The following is a 23,644-nucleotide window of genomic DNA, read 5'->3' on the forward strand; positions in this document are numbered from 1 at the left end:
TTTGTCAAAGATTAGTTGGCCATACGTTTATGGGTCCATTTCTGGAGTTTCTATTCTGTTCCATTGATCTGAGTGTCTGTTTTTGTGCCAGTACCATACTGTCTTGATGATTATACCTTTGTAATACAGCTTGAAGTCTGGGATTGTGATGCCTCCTGCTTTGGTTTTCTTCTTAAAGATTGCTTTGGATATTTGGAGTCTTTTCTGGTTCCATACAAATTTTAGGATTGTTTGTTTTAACTCTGTGAAGAATCCTGGTGTCATTTTGATAGGGATTGCATTGAACATGTAGATTGCTTTGGGAAGTATTGACATTTTAACAATATTTGTTCTTCCTATCCAGGAGCATGGAATATTTTTCCACTTTTTTGTGACTTCTTCAATTTCTTTCATAAGCTTTCTATAGTTTTCAGTGTGTGATTTTTCATCTTTTTTGCTTAGGTTTATTCTTAGGTATTTTATGGTTTTTGGTGCAATTATAAATGGGATCAATTCCTTGATTTCTCTTTCTGTTGCTTCATTGTTGGTGTATAGGAATGCAACCGATTTCTGTGCATTGATCTTATATTGTACAACTTTGCTGAATTTATGGATCAGTTCTAGCAGGGTTTTGGTGAAGCCTTTTGGGTTTTAGAGTATCACGTCATCTGCAAAGAGTGTATGTTTGACTTTCTCCTGGATGCTTTGGGTGCCTTTATTTCTTTGTGTAGTCTTACTGCTGAGGTTAAGACTTCCAATACTATGTTGAATAACAATGGCGAGAGTGGACATCCCTGTATTGTTCCTGACCTTAGGGGGAGAGCTCTCAGTTTTTCCCCATTGAGGATGATATTAGAGGTGGGTCTTTCATATATGGCTTTTATGATCTCCAGGTACGATCCTTCTATCCCTACTTTCTTGAGGGTTTTTATCAAGAAAGGATGCTGTAATTTGTCAAATGCTTTCTCTGAATCTTTTGGGAGGATCATATGGTTCTTGTCCTTTCTTTTATTGGTGTGATGAGTCACATTGATTGTTTTGCAGATTTTGAATCAGCCTTGCATCCCAGGTATAAATCCCACTTGGTCATGGTGAATAAGTCTGCTAATGTATTGTTGGATCCAGTTGGCTAGTATCATCTTGAGAACTTTTTTGCATCCATGTTCATCAGGGAAATTGGTGTATAGTGAGTTCTCCTTTTTAGTGGGGTCTCTGTGTGGTTTTGGAATCAAGGTAATGCTGGCTTCATAGAAAGAGTTTGGAAGTTTTCCTTCTATTTCTATTTTTTGGAACAGCTTCAAGAGAATAGGTGTTAACTCTTCCTTAAATGTTTGGTAGAATTCCCCTGGAAAGCCATCTGGCCCTGGACTCTTGTTTTCTGGGAGATTTTTGATTACTAATTCGATTTCTTTACTGGTTATGGGTCTGTTCAAATTTTCTGTTTCTTCCTGTTTCAGTTTTGATAGTTACATGTTTCTAGGAATTTGTCCATTTCTTCCAGATTGCCCATTTTATTGGAGTATAATTGCTGATAATATTGTCTTACTGTTTTTATTTCTGCTGTGCTGGTTGTGATCTCTCCTCTTTCATTCTTGATTTTATTTATTTGGGACCTTTCCTTTTTCTTTTTGATCAAACTGTCTAGGGGTTTATCAATGTTGTTAATTCTTTCAAAGAACCAGCTTCTGGTTTAATTGATCTCTTCAACTGTTTTGTTTTGTTTTGTTTTGATAGCATTGATTTCTGCTCTATACTTTATTATTTCCTGTCTTCTGCTGGTTTGGGGTTTTATTTGCTGTTCTTTTTCCAGCTCTTTAAGGCGTAAGGTTAGGCTGTGTATCTGAGACCTTTCTTACTTCTTTAGGAAGGCCTAGATTGCTATATAATTTCCTCTTATGACCACCTTTGCTTCATCCCAGAGGTTTGGGGCTGTGGTGTTGTCATTTTCATTGGCTTCCATGTACTTTTTAATTTCCTTTTTAACTTCTTGGTTAGCCCATTCATTTTTCAGTAGGATGTTCTTTAGTCTCCAAATATTTTTTACCTTTTCAAAATTTCTTGTGGTTGATTTTGAGTTTCATAGCATTGTGGTCTGAAAATATGCATGGCATGATCTCGATTTTTTTTTTTTTGTACTTACTTAGGGCTGATTTGTGTCCAGTATATGGTCTCTTCTGGAAAACGTTCCATGTGCACTGGAGAAGAATGTGCATTCTGCTTTTGGATGAAATGTTCTGAATATATCCGTTAAGTCCATCTATTCCACTGTGTCATTCAAAGCCACACTGTGTCATTTTTCCTTGTTGATTTTCTGTTTTGATGATCTGTCCATTGTTGTAACTGGGGTGTTAAAGTCCCCTACTATTATGGTATTATTATCAATGAGTTTCTTTAAGTTTCTGATTAATTGAGTTATATATTTGGGTGCTTTCACATTTGGAGCATACATGTTTACAATTGTTAGGTCTTCTTGGTGGATAGTTCCCTTAATTATGATAAAATGCCCTTCTTCATCTCTTGCTACAGTCTTTATTTTAAAGTCTAGATTGTCTGATGTAAGTATGGCTACTCAGGCTTTCTTTTGTCAACCATTAGCATGATAGTTGGTTCTCCATCCCCTTGCTTTCAATATGAAGGTCACTTTAGGTCTAAAGTAGGTCTCTTGTAAACAGCATATAGATGGGTCTTGTTTTATTATACATTCTGTTACCCTTTGTCTTCTGATTGGAGCATTGAGTCCACTGACGTTTAGAGTGAGTACTGAAAGATATGAATTTATTGCCATTATGATACTTGTAGAGTTGGAGTTTCTGGTGGTGTTCTCTGGTCCTTCCTAATCTTTGTTGCTTTTGGTATATATATATATATATTTTTTTTCATCTTTTCTCCCCTCTGAGAGTCCCCCTTAAAATTTCTTGCAGGGCTGGGTTAGTGGTCACAAACTCCCTTAAGTTTTGTTTGTCTGGGAACCTTTTAATCTCTCCTTATATTTTGAATGACAGCCTTGCTGGAGAGAGAATTATTGGCTGCATATTTTTCTGATTTATCACATTGAATATATCCTGCCACTCCTTTCTGGCCTGCCAAGTTTCTGTGGTTAGGTCTGCTGCAAACCTGATCTGTCTTCCCTTGTAGGTTAAGGACTTTTTTCCCCCTGCTGCTTTCATGATTCTTTCCTTGACTGAGTATTTTGTGAATTTGACTATGATATGCCTTGTTGATGGTCGGTTTTTCTTGAATCTAAGGGAAGTCCTCTGTGCTTCCTGGATTTTGATGTTTGTGTCTTTCCCCAGGTTAGGAAAGTTTTCTGCTCTGATTTGCTCACATAACCCTTCTACCCCTTTTTCTCTCTCTTCATCTTCTGGGACCCCTATGATTCTGATGTTGTTCCTTTTTTTTTTTTTTTTTTTTAATTTTTTTTTCAACGTTTTTTATTTATTTTTGGGACAGAGAGAGACAGAGCATGAATGGGGCAGGGGCAGAGAGAGAGGGAGACACAGAATCGGAAACAGGCTCCAGGCTCCGAGCCATCAGCCCAGAGCCCGACGCGGGGCTCGAACTCACGGACTGCGAGATCGTGACCTGGCTGAAGTCGGACGCTTAACCGACTGCGCCACCCAGGCGCCCCATGTTGTTCCTTTTTAATGGGTCACTGATTTCTCTAATTCTTAAAACATGCTCTTTTGCCTTAGTTTCCCTCTTTTTTTCTGCTTCATTATTCTCCATAAGTTTGTCTTCTATATCGCTTATTCGCTGCTCTGCCTCATCCATCCTTGATGCTGTGGCATCCATCTGAGATTGCAGCTCAGTTATAGCATTTTGTATTTCATCCTGACTAGCTTTTACTTCTTTTATGTCTGCAGAAAGGGATTCTAATCTATTTTCAACCCCAGCTCTTATTCTTATTATCATGATTCTAAATTCTGGTTCAGACATCTTGCTTGTATCCGTGTTATTAAGTCCCTGGCTGTCATTTATTCCTGCCCTTGTTTTGGGGGTGAATTCCTTCATTTTTTCATTTTGAAGGAAGAGAAGGAATTAATAAGGTAAAGAAAGTTAAAATTAAAAAATTAAAACAACAAACACAAAAATATCAAATAAAGAATGCTAGATTTTAGGTGTGTTTTGTTCTGGGTTTGAAAGGAGCTTGATAGATGGGAGATAAAAGGAAAAAGAAAAAAAAGGAAAAGGTTTGAAAATTTGACAAAATGAATACACTAAAATAGAATAAAATGAAATAATGTAGGTAAAATAGAATTTGAAAAATTTACAAAAAAGTAAAAAAAAATAGTAGAAAAAATTAAAGAAAAGTATTTTTAGGAAAAATTGAAAATAAAAATAAACTTTTCTCTTTTTGTATTCAAGGAAAAGAAAAGAAATGAAAAGGGGAAAAAAAGGAAAATTAAATGGATAGAACAGCGAACAGACTGAAATACGATTGAAATTACATGGTTTTCCCATTGAAGTCAAACTATGAAGCACTTTATAATCTGTAAACTAAGCAGGCAGAGAGACGTAGTGTTCCTGAAGAGTGAGGTTGGCCCAGTGGATGGGGCTTAGTATAATGTCTCTGTTCTCCACTAGATGGTGCTGCTTAGCTTATTGGGGTGGATATTTGTGGCGCAAGTAGGTGTGTATGTGCATGCACAGGAAGGGTGAAAATGGGATCACCTAGCTACCCAATCTCTGGTATCGGAACTCTGTTCTCCCTGATCAGCAATTACACACCCATCCTTTGTCTCTGGCTCCTGTCCACTCCCCGCTCTTATACTGTCCGAGACCAAGCCCTCAGGTTGCCAGGCAGCACCTTCCTCCTGACTTTTATCCCAGATGCAGCTCTTTTTCCCAACCCCTCACTTCTGAGGGACTGCAGCTTTGACCTGTTCTGACCCTCTGCACAAAGGTCTCACTGAGCAATGGCTGGGTCCTGCCACACCCAGGAACATTCACGGGCCCATGCTGCTGCCAATGCCCAGAGACTGCAGCTGGGTGCCAGCCCTCTCCAGAAGAAGTTCACATGATTGTGTAGAAGCAGCATTTCAGGGATTATGGAAAATCACAATACATATCTGGCACCAGGCTTCCCCACTAACTTCCTTGTTCTAGTACCAGCAAATGTGGTTGTTCTCCCAGTCTGCTGTGATGTTTGCCTGTGGGGTGGCCACACAACCTCTACCAAATGTCCTCCCAGCAGTGAACCACCTCTCCCAATGTGTCCCAAGGACCCCTAGTCTTCACTCTGCTCCTGGGGATTCGCCCTTCCTACCAGAGCACTTCCAGGTGTCAAGCTGTGGAGTTTCAGACTCTGCAGTCTCCCTGTTGATAGAGTCTTAATGGAATTTAAACCCTCTCCCTTCTTCTTTCTCCCTTTTAGTTCAGTCCCTGCGGCTGTTTCCACTTTTCCACTCTCTCTCCAGCTGCTTTTGGAGGGGGAGTGTTTTTCCCATACTCTCCCTCTGTCTCTGTCCTCTCAAAACAGCTCTCTGTCCTCTGTGACTTCTCTCTCCCCCAGTTCACCTCTCCACACTGCATATCTGCTGAGTTCTGTGGTTCAGGTTGTGCAGATTGTTGTGTTAATCCTCAAATCAGTTTTCTAGGTTTGCAGGATGGTTTAGTGTTGTCTGGCTGTATTTTATGGACACAAGATGCAAAAAACACCTTCCATGCTGTTATGCCATCTTCTAGATCTTGGTTCTTTTTAAATGTAGACATTTATAGCGATAAATTTCTTCCTGGTCACTGCTTTTGCTACATCCAAGAGTTGGTATTTCATGTCTTTATTTTTATCAGTCTCCAAGTAATCCTTTTTTTTTAATTAAAAAAATTAATGTTTATTTATTTATTTTTGAGAGACATAGAGACAGAATGCAAGTGGGGGAAGGGCAGAGAGAGAGGGAGACACAGAATCCAAAGCAGGTTCCAGGCTCTGAGCTGTCAGCACAGAGCCTGATGCTGGTTCAAACTCATTAACTATGAGATCATGACCTGAACTGAAGCCAACACTTAAACTACTGAGCCACCCAGGCACCCCCTCCAAGTAATTCTTAATTGCCTTTTTGATTTCTTCTTTGAACCATTGGTTATATAAGAGTGTAATGTTTAATTTCCACATATTTGTGAGTTTCCCAATGTTGTTTATGTTCTCAATTTCTAATTTTATTTCATTGTGGTTGAAGGGCATACTGTGTATTATTTGCATCCTGACAACAGTTTCTTAAACATCATGATTAATTATGAGACTGATGTGCTGCCTACTGCACTAAGGAGGCAGGTACATCATGATTAATTAAAGTAGCATATTATGGTCTGGTTTATACAAAGAGGTTCTAGTCTAAAAATAAAAGCTAAGATATCCAGGGATGTAATTCTGTTGCTTTGGTCACTCCAAACCGGTGGAAGTAGACACTGATCTCACTGCTGTAGTGGTGGTCCTCATGTGTGACTTGCCCTGGCTCAGCCATTGGTTTGAAATTTCCAATAAAGGCCATAAGGGAATGACTCCTGGTTTCAATGACTCCTGGTGTCTTTTACTCCTCTGATTAGAAGAGCAAATTATAATTGTTCCAGGTAAATTTTGCATTTTCACTGTGCTTTCCATTGTTCTTTTTCCTTACAGTACTCTTCCCATTCCTTACCCCAATTTTTGAACTATTAAATATCTGGATGTTTCCAAAAAAAGTTACTGATTTTTTCACAAAATCTGTAAAAAGGATGAAGGAAAGTCGCCTCAAAGATAAACAAAAGGTAAATCCAGTGTTGGTTACATGTGGATGTTCACTTTTGATCTTTTATTGATTTGTGTACATCTCATGTGTGTACTTCTATGTATGTTTTTATGGTAGGTAGAGCACTGTAGGGTTTAGAGCAGGAGAGTTCTAACATTTTAGAGAGAATTAAAAAGGTTGAAGTTAAGGAAGGAGATAAGAAAATGAGTCAGAGAAAGAATGTTTAAAATTGAATAATAAGCATGGCAACTAGTATGTCACTGCACAAAATTTGGTGAGAGAAAAACTACCACTTCACTTCAATAAATTGTCAAAGCATAAAAATTACTGTGTAAAAATAATTTTCTGTATTGTAATTTTTCCAGATCTTACATTGGCAAAGAATGCCTTCAATTCTAAGCCTCTTGTTTTACACATTCTCTAGTGGAATGTCCTGTTAGGCACTTGGTGGAGTATAGTCTGTGTTAAACTTGAGCTTGCCATTGTCTGGAGTGGGCAGGAGTCTTCTCTGAGCACTAAGGCTGCAAGATGGCTAAGCCAGTTTTGCCTCATGAGGCCTGGTGGCCAGAAAAGAATGTGTGCTGCACAGGGAGACAGGGCTGGGTACCCCAGGATGTCACTGAAGATTGTGCAGAGTTCTGAGAGGGTGGGGCACTGGAAGATGCTGACACACAGCTGCTCATTGGCACTGCAGGGGTCAGGGGATTGATCTTTGTGACCATTCATTAAGAATTAAGGCCAGAGTTAAAAAGGACTGGAATCATGGACTTTCTCTTGAGCAAGCAGGCATGGCAAGAGAGGGAGCAGGCAACTCTTTGGCCAGGAAGCTGTAGTCAAAAGCCAGAAAAGCTGAAGGCAAGAACCAAAAAGCAGTGAGACACAGTAGCTGGATTCCTGTCAGGGAAGCATCCTGTTCTCCAAGTTTGTACCTGGATGTTTTTGTTTAGTGATGACTCTGACAAAACTAGTGAGACCTTTGTGCATAAAGGGGCCATATTCTCAGGAAAGAAGTTAAGTCCTGAACCCCTGACTTAATTCTGACTTCACAAGTGACTTTTTGTCATTGAAACTTCTCTTTCTGCTTCCAGCACCGAGTGGATTTGCTTCAGCTGATGATTAACTCCCAGAATTCCAAAGAAACAGACACCCATAAAGGTAAGCAAGGAGAGTTTCAGAGAACCAGTGATGGGAGACTCAGAGGCAGGGGTGGTTCTGAGATGTGCAGGAAGGTTCTTAGCAAGTGGAGTTCTGCAAATTGAAGAACAACACATATTTAGATAGAAACGGAGCAGAAGCACTGTTTTCAGAAGCCCACAGCCTCAGGTTTGTTCAGAGCCTGTTGGCAATGATAGACTAAGCAGTCAGTTGTCTGCCACAGGGGAGCTTGTTTCTAATGTGAATCCTGTGGCTTACTCCAGACCCACTGAATCAGAACCTCTGTCTGGAAATTCACATCAAGGCTTCATCACACCAGGAGGCACATGGCCCCATTGTTGGTGACCTTCACTTGGGACACCTGGTTAAAGTTGTGTTCACTGGCATAATATACTCGTAAAGTTTTATTTTTCCCCTCAAAATTAATAAATAACTGGTGCAGGAAGCCTTTGCAACTGTGTAAATACTGTGGGTTTTTTTTTTTTTTTTGAAGTTTAACTTAGTACCTATCTTGTCCATGGATGGCATTTGACTGAAACCATTAATACCATGATGGTTTCAGGATGGTTAATTTCTAAATACATCCTTTCTTCTATATTTATGAGTTAATGTTCCATTGTTAGGGAGCTATTAATCTCTCATGAATTAATTTATTTATATATGTCAGTATGATCTCATATATAACTAAATCTCTTACATCATTTTTATTTAGATCCTCAATTCTCTCACATTTGTCATCTGGAAGGCCTTTCAAGTGGGCTTCTGTGTATTATTTTTATTCTTTCTTCTTTTTAAGGCTTTCAGTAGAGTTTATTTTTTATAGCAGTTTTAGGTTCACTAAAATTGAGTGAAAAACAGAGATTTCCCATATTCCTGTGCTCTACCTACAGTCAGCCTCCCACATTATCAAAATCCCTCACAATGTGGTGTGTGTGTGTATATTATTTATTGTGTGTATATATTTATTACAATCAATGTCCCTACAATGACACATTATTGCCACCCCAAATCCTTGGTTTACATTACAGTTCACTCTTGGTGTTGTCCATTCTATAGGTTTTAACAAATGTATAATGATGTCTATTCACCTTTACAGTATTCTGTATCCTTTTCCCATATCATTTTCTGAGAATTTCCTTGCATTCTGGTGTGAGACATTCCAAGTTTATGTTTTGTTTCCCCTGATGAGTGTTGGAATTAGCCATTTCTCCATGAATCTGTTTCCTATTAGTGAGAAATGGTATTTAGAAATGCAAGTCTGGGATATAGGAGTGTTCATTGCTACTAGGGTTTCTTTGCTTCTATTTTCTCTCAGAAGACCAAGATAAGAACATGAAATATATTTATACAGGAGTGTTAAATGTAAGTATGTCTATATCTATCCATAACCATTAATGTAATTATGTTCTATATATCTGAAAGAAAAAAGGAGTCTTGATTTGTAGTTGTTTCTATGACAGAAATATTCCCATTGTGTTTAATTTCAAGCTATCTCTGGTTTGACAAAAATCTCACAAAATTCTTGAATATTTAGCCATAGATTTTGGAGAAAAAGGATGGTTTATTCCATCATACCACAAAAAAAATATATCCTATATCTATATCTACCATCTATCTATCATCTATCTAATATGTGTGTGTGTGTGTGTGTGTGTGTGTGTGTGTGTGTGTGTGTGTATTCTGTCTATCTATCTAGTCCTACTGCTTTCTGTGATGAAGGAAATATTCTATATATTCCCAGTTCAGTACAGAACTACTATACACATGTGGTTATTGAGAACTTGACATGTGGCTAGAGTCACTGAAGAACTGAATTTTATATTGTATTTAATTTAGTCAATTAAGATTTAAGTATAAATAGTCACATCTGGCAAGTAGCTACTGTATTTGAAAGCACAACTCTAAACTTTGATTATCATGAGGTTCATGGTAATTGAGGGGAAGAATTTGATAGTTGAATTTATCCACAGTAGCATCATAGAAAGTATGACTGGGAAATCAGAACTCTGTAGACCTTTCTTATACTCGTTTTGTATTGCTCTTAGTTGTGAGTTATCTATTTGTGGCAGGTACCATGTTAATTTCAGTTCTCTAAGTATCTAATGGTCTTAACACAGTGCTGATCAAAGAAATTAAAGACTGACCATGCTGAGTTTCTGCCAGGAGAAAATCAAAAGGGAGGCCAACATATATTCAGAGTGGGACCATTTTCTCAGGAAGGTTACAATCAGGCCATGAGTGAATAAGCATTGCTAATTCCACTTACTGGATTCTGTTTATATTTCATGCTAGCCATTGTCCTTCTATCGATCATTGTTTCTCTTGCTGTTTTAATGTGGTTGATTAGGCTAGCATCAGACACTACCCTTCTAGCTTTTTGTCTGTGTTGTAGTTTCTGTATATATCTGAGATCATCCACTTGAAGAATGTACCCCAGGTCTTCTATTAGCTGAGACCTCTCAAAGTTGTAATCCAGGCTTCTCAAACTAGGTTGTGTGCAAAACTCCCCACATCTTGTGAAGCTCAAATGTTGATTTGACAGTTCTAGGGTGAGGTTTGAGATTCTATATTTATAATAAGCTCCCAGATGCTGCAACTGCTGCTGGTCCATGGACCACACTTTGAGTAGCAAGTTTATCCGTAGCCCAACATTGTTCTCTTAAGTCTTCACTAGTATGTTAAGATGAAAGATCATTTAATTTTCCTGACTAGACTTAGCATTGCAAACTCTCCCCAAAAAATTTATGCTGTATTTTACCTGGAAGAATTTAAATTTTCATGGGGAGCACTGCTATCTCATGTTACTTATGGCTGAAGTACTTTTATGATTCTCCAGTGAACAAACTGATAACACTGTGTACATTAGACAAAAATGTCATCTTATGAAACTACCCACCTGTGGTCGTGGGGAAGGTGGCATAACCAGAAACAGAAAGCTAATAATAGTATATACCTTGGGAATAAACACACCACGATAACTTATGGCTCTTTCTGGCTCTGGAAGATAGACATTAGAGTGGAAACCCTTCAGAGTTTGATTTCAAATTGCTTTTATATTTTACTCCTGAGGGATTTGAGAGTTTCAGATGGATTTCTCATCATCTACTATGATGTTTTACATTTGCCTGGTGTAGCTAAAATGCATTTCCTCTCCTTTTAGCTCTGTCTGATCTAGAGCTTGTGGCCCAATCTATTATGTTTATTTTTGCTGGCTATGAGACCACAAGCACTTCTCTTTCCTTCCTTGTGTATGAATTGGCCACTCACCCTGATGTCCAGCAGAAACTGCAGGAGGAGATTGATGCGACTTTCCCCGATAAGGTGAGCGGGTCATACCTGCAAAGGGAATAAGGATGGGCTTGGATATGCCTCAGTAACAGATTAGCCCTCTAATCTAGTGGGTTTTCATAGCAAAGGTTCACTTCTAACTCACATCCCCATATCCAACATAGGTCTTATTAGAGGATGGGAGTGAGTCTCTGCTCCATATAGGTACTTGGGAATACAGGGCCTCGAGGCTCCACTTTTAATACCTGTATTAGTTGGAACTTCATGTTGGCTGTGGAACAAGAACTGGAGTTGTATACCTGCTTTTCAAATGTTTGGCCCTGAACTGACCTACATCTCCTCAGTTCACAGTCCATTTGCAAGTTGTTTCCCATAGGTTCACGTAGGCTAGGAAATATGGGGGTCTACATGGATATTGGATAAGTAGTGAGTGTCTCTACTACACGCCCTAAGAAGTGTCATCTCAAATTATCTCCATGTCACAAGGCAGGAAACTTAGCTATGGAGAGACAACATAACTCTTACAGTATCACTAGTGTTAAAGAAGCCAGGCTAGGAGCCAGGGTGCCTGGGTCCTGATTGAACTCTTAATCTCTCCAATGTTGGCTCTTAAATATAACACCAAGAGATAGGTACATATTGCCCATGCTGTCTCAGATCTCTTCCCAAACTGGAATTCCCTCTTTGTGAAGAGACCTGGCCTCTGGGGCTGGAGTGACTTATTTGGTGAAGAGTGAAATCCTGAAGGGACAACTAGAAGACCCTTATAGTGGCAGAGAATGGGGCTGAGAGTAGGGTTCTTATCCCCTTTACAATGGCCCCTGCAACTGAAGTTGTTTGTCAACAATTGGTAGCATCCAATCCTACCTACCTCTTGTCATTTTGGGTTGAAAGGAACTGGTGTCTCCCCAAATTATTTATGGTTTTTATATAATATAGTGTCTCTCTCCACATATTGTATATATATTTGAAGAACTAGGAAGCAGGATATTTCCAGTAGAAAAGTTTATGTGGCTAGGGTATTTTTTTCTGTTGCATGTTCTCCTTCCTTGGTACAGATGTGTCGCCTTATTTTGAAAGAAACAGTGACTTCAACATTTTTCACTTAAGAGTAAGGGTCATCATATATCAGTCACCTTTGTTCACATGAGGAAAAAAAAACCACACATAGCTATGGGAAGGATTTCCTGTTTAGGAACAAGTCCTGTTTAGGGGAATGTCCCAATGTTCTCCCCTAGTCATTACTGTTGTATACATATCAGGGGCCATTGAGCAGGTCAAAGGACATGGTAGACATTGAAATGCTCATAAATAGTCTTTACCAAAATACATGTTTCTTAGGGATTCCTAACAGTTCAGTAGTATTGCATAGACTGAGTTGAACGTTGATTCCAAATCTCAATTTATCAAAATCTGTTTCTTTCCTTCTAGGCCCCTCCCACTTATGATGCCCTTGTACAGATGGAGTATCTTGACATGGTGTTGAATGAAGCTCTCAGATTATATCCAATCGCTGGTAGACTTGAGAGGGTCTGTAAGAGAGATGTGGAAATCTGTGGTGTGTTCATTCCCAAAGGGACAGTGGTGATGGTGCCAACCTTTATTCTTCACCGGGACCTGGATCTCTGGCCAGAGCCTGAGGAATTCTGTCCTGAAAGGTATGGGGAACCCTGAAAAAGAGATCCCACCCTCATATAGGAAGATATTCTGATATTTCTTTGTATAGATGACAAAGATCTGATTGTTCAGTTGTTTATTTCTATATCTTTTTATATTTAGAAGTATTTTTCTAATTATAAAATGATTATTGTCAAAATTTTACAGATTGTAGTTGAGAGAAAAAGAAACTTAATGTCATCATCAGTACAATATGTCAAGATTATTAATAATGATATGTTACATCTTTGTGGACATTTTCCATGCATATATAGATTACTTAAAGTTAGAATGGCATTATATTTTTTGACTACTTAATGTAACAGTAAACTATAATCAGTAAATTCTATGTGATTTGTGTTTATTATTATATGCATATATCATAATTTATTTAACCAATATCTTATTTAAGAAAATGGGACTCCTTTTTCTTTAAGTTTTTCTGTCCTCCCCACATCCTTACATTTACTCCCCACATCCTTACATTCCATGTTTATAAACCTTGGCCACCATTTCCACTAGCCCTAGTGGGAAAGGAGAGGCTGTGGAGCTGAGAGTCCTCATCCCTGGCAGGAGGAGCAACCTCATGAGGATGGGGGCGTACACAAATCCTGTGATTTCTGTGGCTGCAGTCCTGTGCCAGCTCCCACCTCTCTTGGTATCTGGGGTTAGTCCAAAGAAAAGTCATCTGCTCTATAGCCATCTGAGACATCCTTCTTGAAGGGTCTTGAACTTTCTCTCTGGGAATCCAGAGCAGAGTCTGGCTTTGGGCACAGCTTGAATTCTGTAAAGAGCTGCTGCTTTCCTGTTTATTGTATTGGTGAGAAAAAATTTGGAGTACATTTGTAGGTATCTAGACTTTTAGCTCTGACTCTAAGCTCCCTGATGGCAGGGTCCTTGTCTTGTTGCATGGTGTTCTAGTGCTAGCATTGTGTCTATACATACTACTTGCTGAAAGAAGTCAGAATCGACCAAGTTGTCTGTTTTCTGGACCAAGAGACCTGGTGGTTCCCACAAGCTCAGAAGTCCCCAGTGCTGTATTTTCTGAAACAGAAAACAGAGACTCCTGGTTCTTCTCTGTGATTCATTCAGCAATGAGAGGAAGTGCTTACCTCTGTGTGTCAAGGACTATGCCAGGCAGCACCAAGTCCACATATTAAAATGTCTATTATGGAGAATTTTTGACACACGCACAAGCATATTTTGTAGATGCATGTATATGAAATACTCTTAATGCATTTATGTGTGCCCATCATCTGTCCAACACCACTAACCTCTATCAGCTGCCCCATCCACAGGCCATAACAATTCCTCATCTTATGCCCATATCTCTGTAAGACACACCATCTCATTCCAGAACGTTGTCCATTTTTTAAAAAATGCTTGTTTATTTTTGAGAAAGAGAGCAGGAAGGGGGCATAGGGAGAGAAAGAGAGAATCCCAAGCAAGTCTGCATGGTCAGCAGAAAACCTGATGTGGGGCTCGAACTCATGAACCCTGAGATCATAACTTGAGCCAAAATCAAGAGTTGAACAGTTAACTGACTGAGCCCCAAATATTTTGTCCATATTTTGAACACTTTTAAAAGATATCTACTGATGATGTCATTATCACTTTCCGCAAATCTATATTTTTCCTTAATAGGAAGCCTCATGTAACAGACAGAGAAGAATTCAGTGATTACACATATCTGTCAGTGTGATTATAGTGAGCAGCAGCATGTGCTCATGTAAATCTTCTGACAGGCTGTTCTGTCGAAGTGGCTGGGGGGATCCTAGTGGGGAGGGGAGGGAAGAGAAGAGAAAAATCACAATGTAAATCACGGGAGACATTTCTTCTGCTTCCTTCTTGAGCATTTGACCACAGTAAGTCAATGGAGGTAGGAATCTACCTTTTCTTCAGTCAGGCTCATTTCCTGCTTGCCTTTCAGAGTGTGAACATCTCCCTACCCTGACTGTAATTCTAGTGTTTAAGATAACCCTTCCTTTTAACAACATTCATCTCATCTCCTCAATAAGACTGACCACTCCCACAGGGTAAGGGGAATGCAGAGAATCTGTAGCTTACAGTTGTCACCGCAAAATAAGCATGGCAGGATTTCAGTGACCAGCTCCCAAGAGTGTCCTGTGTAGTCCTGGTTGAGAACCCCACACATGTCGTTCTTGTGGTTTTTATATTTCACTAATTTGTTTCCAACTTGATTTGTGGAACCAGGTTCAGCAAGAAGAACAAGGATAGTATAAATCCTTATATATACCTGCCTTTTGGAACTGGACCCCGAAACTGCATTGGCATGAGGTTCGCGATTATGAACATGAAACTTGCCCTTGTCAGAGTCCTGCAGAACTTCTCCTTCAAGCCTTGTAAAGAAACACAGGTCAGACAGAGAACTTTCTGTATAAAGAATGTTTTACTGTTTTTTTTAAAACTAAGAGATACAGAAAGGATGTGTGTGCGTGCACACACGTACACGCGTACACGTGTGTGTGTGTGTGTGTGTGTGTGTGTGTGTGTGTGTGTGTATAGGCTCCTTTGTCCTTAATTTGTTCTGTTGGTCATCTCTATTTGGATTCATCTGTGACTTTTAAGTTTCCTTCAGCTCTGAGCGCCACGTCTATGGGTTATTAACACTCAAACATAAGGGCCATCTAGAGTCAGTGCAGTTAGTGTGATATGATTATGCACAGACCTTTGAACTTGAGCAATGTGGTTTTTTTGCGCTATTTTATTTATTATTTATTTATTTTAAAATTTACATCCAAGTTAGTTAGCATATAGTGCAATAATGATTTCAGGAGTAGAATCCAGTGATTTGCCCTTTATGTACACACCCCCCCCCCGTGCTTATCCCAACAAGTGTCTTCCTTAATGCCCCTTACCCATTTAGCCCATCCCCCCACCCACAATCCCTCCAGGAATTCTCAGTTTGTTCTCTATATTTAAGAATCTCTCATGTTTTGTCCCCTTCCCTGTTTTTATATTATTTTTGCTTCCCTTCCCTTATGTTAATCTGTTTTGTATCTTAAATTCCACATATGAATGAAGTCATATGACATTTGCCTTTCTGTGACTAATTTTGCTTAGCATAATACCCAGAACTTGAGCAATGTTTTATTTATTTATTTATTTTTATTTTTTGGTGAATAAATCTTTATTTTTTTCTTTTTATTTCAGTATATGAAATTTATTGTCAGATTGGTTTCCATACAGCACCCAGTGCTCATCCCAAAAGGTGCCCTCCTCACTACCCATCACCCACCCTCCCCTCACTCCCACCCCCCATCAACCCTCAGTTTGTTCTCAGTTTTTAAGAGTCTCTTATGCTTTGGCTCTCTCCCACTCTAACCTCTTTTTTTTCTCCTTCCCCTCCCCCATGGGTTTCTGTTAAGTTTCTCAGGACCCACATAAGAGTGAAAACATATGATATCTGTCTTTCTCTGTATGGCTTATTTCACTTAGCATCACACTCTCCAGTTCCATCGATGTTGCTACAAAGGGCCATATTTCATTCTTTCTCATTGCCACGTAGTATTCCATTGTGTATATAAACCACAATTTCTTTATCCATTCATCAGTGGATGGACATTTAGGCTCTTTCCACAATTTGGCTATTGTTGAGAGTGCTGCTATAAACATTGGGGTACAAGTGCCCCTATGCATCAGTACTCCTGTATCCCTCGGGTAAATTCCTAACAGTGCTATTGCTGGGTCATAGGGTAGGTCTATTTTTAATTTTCTGAGGAACTTCCACACTGTTTTCCAGAGTGGCTGCACCAATTTGCATTCCCACCAACAGTGCAAGAGGGTTCCCGTTTCTCCACATCCTCTCCAGCATCTATAGTCTCCTGATTTGTTCATTTTGGCCACTCTGACTGGCATGAGGTGATATCTGAGTGTGGTTTTGATTTGTATTTCCCTGATGAGGAGCAACGTTGAACATCTTTTCATGTGCCTGTTGGCCATCTGGATGTCTTTTTAGAGAAGTGTCTATTCATGTGTTCTGCCCATTTCTTCACTGGGTTATTTGTTTTTCGGGTGTGGAGTTTGGTGAGCTCTTTATAGATTTTGGATACTAGCCCTTTGTCTGATATGTCATTTGCAAATATCTTTTCCCATTCCGTTGGTTGCCTTTTAGTGTTGTTGGTTGTTTCCTTTGCTGTGCAGAAGCTTTTAATCTTCATAATGTCCCAGTAGTTCATTTTTGCTTTTAATTCCCTTGCCTTTGGGGATGTGTCAAGTAAGAAATTGCTACGACTGAGGTCAGAGAGGTCTTTTCCTTCTTTCTCCTCTAGGGTTTTGATGGCTTCCTCTCGCATTCATGTCCTTTATCCATTTTGAGTTTATTTTTGTGAATGGTGTAAGAAAGCGGTCTAGTTTCATCCTTCTGCATGTTGCTGTCCAGTTCTCCCAGCACCATTTGGTAGAGAGACTGTCTTTTTTCCATTGGATGTTCTTTCCTGCTTTGTCAAAGATGAGTTGGCCATACGTTTGTGGGTCTAGTTCTGGGGTTTCTATTCTATTCCATTGGTCTATGTGTCTGTTTTTGTGCCAATACCATGCTGTCTTGATGATTACAGCTTTGTAATAGAGGCTAAAGTCTGGGATTGTGATGCCTCCTGCTTTGGTCTTCTTCTTCAAAATTCCTTTAGCTATTCGGGGCCTTTTGTGGTTCCATATGAATTTTAGGCTTGCTTGTTCTAGTTTCGAGAAGAATGCTGGTGCAATTTTGATTGGGATTGCATTGAATGTGTAGACCTTTTGGTAGTATTGACATTTTGACAGTATTTATTCTTCCAATCCATGAGCATGGAAAGTTTTTCCATTTCTTTAAATCTTCTTCAATTACCTTCATAAGTTTTCTATAGTTTTCAGCATACAGATCTTTTACATCTTTGGTCAGGTTTATTCCTAGGTATTTTATGCTTCTTGGTGCAATTGTGAATGGGATCAGTTTCTTTATTTGTCTTTCTGTTGCTTCATTGTTAGTGTATAAGAATGCAACTGATTTCTGTACATTGATTTTGTATCCTGCAACTTTGCTGAATTCATGTATCAGTTCTAGCAGACTTTTGGTGGAGTCTATCGGATTTTCCATGTATAATATCATGTCATCTGCAAAAAGCGAAAGCTTGACTTCATCTTTGCCAATTTTGATGCCTTTGATTTCCTTTTGTTGTCTGATTGCTGATGCTAGCACTTCCAACACTATGTTAAACAACAGTGGTGAGAGTGGACATCCCTGTCGTGTTCCTGATCTCAGGGAAAAATTGAGCAATGTTTTAAACTTCTTTCAAGTCCACTGAAAGGAAGGGAACATGTAGTGCACAGTAATGGTGTGCAGTGATGAACACAACATGACTTTTGAATGATGCTGTTCTCTACCACAACTTACAGATGCTCTCATAACTGTGGTTCACAACCCCTCCTTGTACATTGCAATCAGTATGTTCTTTTCACAATCCTGATGCCCAGGCCAAATCAGAAATTCTAACATAATTCACCCAGAGTGGGCTTTAAAAATGCCCTCATTGGGGCGCCTGGGTGGCGCAGTCGGTTAAGCGTCCGACTTCAGCCAGGTCACGATCTCGCGGTCCGTGAGTTCGAGCCCCGCGTCAGGCTCTGGACTGATGGCTCGGAGCCTGGAGCCTGTTTCCGGTTCTGTGTCTCCCTCTCTCTCTGCCCCTCCCCCGTTCATGCTCTGTCTCTCTCTGTCCCAAAAATAAATAAACGTTGAAAAAAAGAATTAAAAAAAAAAAAAGTGCCCTCATTGATTCTCATGTGCAAGCGAGGTTAAGAATCAATGGTGGGAAGCAAGTCTGACAGATGTGAAGGACTCCCATGGTCCAGACCATCCTGGCTACTTGGCACCACATTCCATGAGCCCTGCCCCAGTCAAGCTTTGCTCCATTTATAGGCAATGGGGCCTTCATGAATGGATATTCCTACTGGGAGAAGCGATAGGATATTTAGCATTGAGGATGGCCATACAATAAAATGTGTAATATCCATTCAAGATGATCTTGCAAACTCAACATACACAAAATTAACTGTATCACTTTTCAAATGGTTGCCATAATGGCTAAGAACCTGTTTTAAGTTTTAAATGCTCATCCTTTTACTTAAAATTTAAATCAAAAAAGAACACAAAACAACATGAGTTTGTGTCCAGTCTGGTACAGAGTAGACACTCAATAGATATTCTTTTGAGTGAATGATGGATGAATGTTTCCATACTCTGGTCTTGACAGCTTACAAAGTTTAAGGAATATGAGATATATTAATATAAAAGTAGTATTTATATGTTTAAACTCTTACTCTCCTTCATGTATCTTGCCTGCTTTGCTTCTATTGTCAGTAGGGCTTCATTTGTTGGTTTTCATATGATTTTTAACTTTTGCAGATCCCACTGAAATTAAACGCTCTAAGTATTATTCAACCAGAAAAACCCATTGTTCTCAAGGTTGAGCTGAGAGATGGGAGTGTGAATGGAGCTTGACTTTCCCTAAGGACTTCCCCTTTGTTCTTCAAGAACCTGTGTCCCAGAATACCAGAGGCCTCCATTTACTTTGTGAGTACAACCCAGAAATGAAGATGGGCTTCATGAAGTGCCTGTGTTGGATGACTAGGGATTCCATAGCTTTCTCAGTCTCTGTGTGGAGCATTATATCTTGTGGAGAGTAAAGGAGGTGACTAATAAGTGCCAGACATGTAGACTCAGCCTATCTGGCTCCCATAGACCACCCCCAGTTATACCATCTACTTCCCTAAGCACTGATCAAGAATAAAAATTTCTCAACAATTTTATCAACAAACTTTCATGAAACAAGAATTTTTGTAGTAGTTGTTTAGTGACATATCACATGTCTCATTTTCGATATTCTGTATTAAGTATGACACTGATCATGTCAATAAACATCTCTTTACAAAAGTATTAACTGATACCTTCTTGCACATACAGAGGGAATTGTACAACTGATGCGTGAGAGCCAGTGACTGAATGTTTTTCACCATCACAATCACTGAGTGGGTGGGATTGTTTAGAACTCCAGCATAATATGTTAAGATAGGTGAGAGTCGATCGATCCACTGTGACTTTACCCACTGCTCATAAAATATATGGAAAGTATATTCATAATTTAGTTCTACTGTTTTTAGAGCACATGTTTTTTAGAGCATTCAATTGAGGTAGTTAGTATTATTATTAGTTTTATTTTAATGTTTTTATCTCATCTGCCCTGATGTTCTGTTAGACAGGGAACATATTTTCTCTTCATGTTCCAGCCTCAGTTCTCAAATGTCCTGACACAATGAACATTGAACAAGAGATGGTTGATTGGTTAGTTGATTGGACAGAAAAGCTAAAAGTATTTGTCCATTTCAGTTGGTATCAGAAACTACACAGGATTCTGCTTTTCCTTCCCTCCACACCCACCCTTCTTTCCCTTCTCCACTCTCTTTTTTTTAAAGTTCATTTATTTATATTGAGAGAGAGAGAACGTATGCACAGGGGAGGCAGAGAGAGAGAGAGAGAGAGAGAATCCCAATCAGGCTCCAAGCTGTCAGTTCAGAGCCTGACACGGGGATTGATCTCACAAACCATGAGATCATGACCTGAGCCAAAATCAGGAGCTGGATGCTTAACTGACTGAGCCACCCAGTAGCCCCTCCCTCCTCTCTCTCTCTTCCATTGCCTGTCCTTCCTGGATAACTCAATCCTAAAGCCAATAGGTGAAGAACAGCCATATTGGCAGCCACACATTGGGCATCAGGGACAGAGAATGGAGGCACAGTGACTCCAAGACAGAGACAGAATAGCATAGGGAGGGTGTCCACATGAAGAAGCAGCCTGCCATGAGTGTGGAAGCCCAAGCTCAGTGAGAAGGGTGTCCACACAGAGGGATAGCCTAGTCCAAAGCCAGAGCCTAAATATGGTGTGGACAACCCAAGTAATATGAGGGGGGTATCCGTGAGTGTTAGGGATGGAATGGCTATTAGTTACATAAAGGGGAATTGATTAAGGGGGTAAATATATTAAGGATAAATAGAAGCCAGGTTTCTTACTGTTGGAGAAGAGAGTCACTGATGGAAAGGGAGAAAACCAGAATGAGATTATGTATTCAGAGATTGGAACTGAATGTATCGGTGAAAAATCCTGCTTTTCTAGAGAGATAGATGATAAGTAGATTGATATAAAGATAAATAGATGTGTGTGCCTGTATGAAAACACATATCCCCTACCTGTCTGACAGTTCTTAGAAGCAGTAACACTGTTAGAGCATTGAACATAATTTGTGCCCAGATCTTGGCTTATAAGCATCATTTTCCACTGAAAAGACTAGGGCTTTTCAGAGAAATGGCCAATTCCAGGCTGGGGGATCACATGATGAGCCTGGAGCATCTTGTCCTGCCCAGTGATTGGGACATGTCCACAAGATAAGGAGCCAGCCTGAGGGGCTTCACCGACCAGTCAGGCACAATTTAGACATCAGGAAAACTAACAATAGGAAGGGATTAAGACCCATTGAATAAAATAGGAAGACACGAGTACCCACAGGTGTAATAAATACAGGATTGATTACAATTGATGAGGACACTGATGTGGTTTCAAAGTACTACCGCTCAAACACCCATGAATTGCCAGAAGGAAAGAGCAGGTCACAGAGCAGAGACCTGGTGAATGAGTGAGCATTATCAGGAACAGGAAGAAGTGATGACAGGTCACATGATAAGATGCATTAAGAAGAACTCAGTGTCACCTCTGGGATATTCTTGCCAAAGAGACAAACCTGAAAGAAATCCTGAAAAAAGTCAGACAAACCCAAATAGGAATATCTACTCCTAATCTGTACCTGGTGTGCAATCTTCAACAAAGTCAAGGTCATGAAAGTGATTTAGAAGAAGAAAAGAAGAAGGAGGAGGAAGAGGAGGGGGAAGATGAGGAGGAGAAGGAGGAGGAGGAGGAGAAACAAGCCCATATTGGAGTCACTTGCCTGCCAACCCCAACTCACAGTAAACCAAGACTAATAAGAGTTCAACATATCCTAGGAAGGTGATCTTTTAACAGTCTGGCTGAAATTTCCTGACAGGCACTAGTGAGTCATGTGCAGGATAGAAACCTGTGGGTCCTTCCCCCAGAGAAGGGGTCCTGTCCTGAAACAATTTTCCTTTCAAGCACTTCCTGCCCCACCCTCCTTCCTCTAAAACCCTGCATCTTGTACACCTCCTGGGAGCATCTGTCTGCCTGTCAGATGGATGCTACCAATTAATGAATTGCTCAATAAAACCAATGAGTTCTTCACCTTGACTAGCTGGAATTTTGCTTTCAAAAAAAGCCAGAGACACACTAAGGAAGTGTTCCAGACTGAACTACAGAGACTAAAGAGGGGTGACATGGAAAATCAATGCATGGGTTAGGTCCTTTGCTATAAAGGACATTATGGGAACAGTGGGGGAATTAAGGGTTCTAACAGTTACATGGCAGTAATGTGTCAGTGTCCATGCCCTGACTTTGATGGAGAATTTTTTGTAGGAATTACAGTAGATTATGAAATATCACTTCAGCATTTACTCTGAGATTGGTCAGGAACATAGTTCTTGAAACAGACTCTTCTGGAAGCTTGTGCTTGTTTTTAAGAACAGAGGGTCACAGGGGCGCCTGGGTGGCGCAGTCGGTTAAGCGTCCGACTTCAGCCAGGTCACGATCTCGCGGTCCGTGAGTTCGAGCCCCGCGTCAGGCTCTGGGCTGATGGCTCAGAGCCTGGAGCCTGTTTCCGATTCTGTGTCTCCCTCTCTCTCTGCCCCTCGCCCGTTCATGCTCTGTCTCTCTCTGTCCCAAAAATAAATAAACGTTGAAAAAAAAAAAAATTAAAAAAAAAAAAAAAAAAAAAAAAGAACAGAGGGTCACAAAAACACCTTGGGCTACACAGCTCTCCCCCTCCCTTCCCTTAGTCTCACTTGTACACTTATTTAGTACAGGAGGCAGCATCACACAGTAATTGGGAGATGGGAAGCTCTGAAGCTGGAGCCTCTGGGGTTTGAATCCCAGCTCAGTCAGTTTGAGTCTTGACCAATCTATGGCTTTGGGTAAATGAGAAAAAGGTGCCTCTTTGCATAACTGGGCCCACAGGGCTTGGGCCTTCCACCTCTAAAGACACTCGTATGTGGGACCTTGAACTAATTACTTAACACCTTACTGCCTTGGTAATTAGTGCCTCAGAGTCTATAAAACGGGGGTAATGCCAGTGCCTATCTGAAGTGATGATGGAATCAGATGATGTGTGTGTGAGGTACTTAGGGCACATACCAGGGAGCACGCAGCGAGCATGTAATCAATGTCAGCTATTACCTTCGTGGCTGTATTATCTTCAGTCCTTAGGAGGCCATGTTGGCTTTGACATTTGGGCTTCAGCCTTGTCAACTCCAGCTTCCATCTGCCATTTTAGAAAGTAATCACATACATCATTCAGAGAGCTTTAACTATGAAGTTAGTGGTGTGTCAGCTGATGCTGTTCAGGAATTTTCCAAAGAGCAATATCAACAACCCCATTCTAGAAGTGTCTTTGTCATGTGAAAATTAATCATGTGACCCCCACTGAAAAGGAGTGGGGAGGTCTGGCAGGGGGCACTGTCACACCCTACCACTCAGACCCAACTGGAAGAGATGGACTTGACCTTGCACTACTTTATTATCCCAGCTGCAGGAAGAAGAGCTTTCCTTGTCACTATAACCCAGCAACCCTTCTCCACAACAAGAACTCTGCCAATGAGAAGACACCACACTTCAAACTCCCAGGTTACTCCATGCACTTCAGTTTATAACCCCCTTCCCAGCCTCCCCTTTT

General features: G+C 40.1%; 1 protein-coding gene across 2 annotated transcripts in view; it reads left to right on the top strand.

The window, feature by feature from the left end:
• Positions 1-19,734, top strand: part of LOC112860079 (cytochrome P450 3A12) — a 35,193-nt gene extending 15,459 nt beyond the window's left edge. The window contains exons 8-13 of one of the 2 annotated variants that reach the window (XM_086691978.1): positions 6,596-6,723; positions 7,793-7,859; positions 11,020-11,180; positions 12,579-12,805; positions 15,018-15,180; positions 19,204-19,734. In XM_086691978.1, the coding sequence (XP_086548104.1) occupies positions 6,596-6,723; positions 7,793-7,859; positions 11,020-11,180; positions 12,579-12,805; positions 15,018-15,180; positions 19,204-19,299 (842 nt within the window). In that variant the 3' untranslated portion in view covers positions 19,300-19,734. The remainder of the gene's footprint in view (positions 1-6,595; positions 6,724-7,792; positions 7,860-11,019; positions 11,181-12,578; positions 12,806-15,017; positions 15,181-19,203) is intronic. The other variant, XM_086691979.1, reaches the window with a different exon arrangement.
• Positions 19,735-23,644: the final 3,910 nt, after the last annotated feature.

This window comes from Puma concolor, chromosome E3 (assembly GCF_028749965.1).
Source record: "Puma concolor isolate L17-30 chromosome E3, mPumCon1.1.hap2, whole genome shotgun sequence".
NCBI lineage: Eukaryota > Metazoa > Chordata > Mammalia > Carnivora > Felidae > Puma > Puma concolor.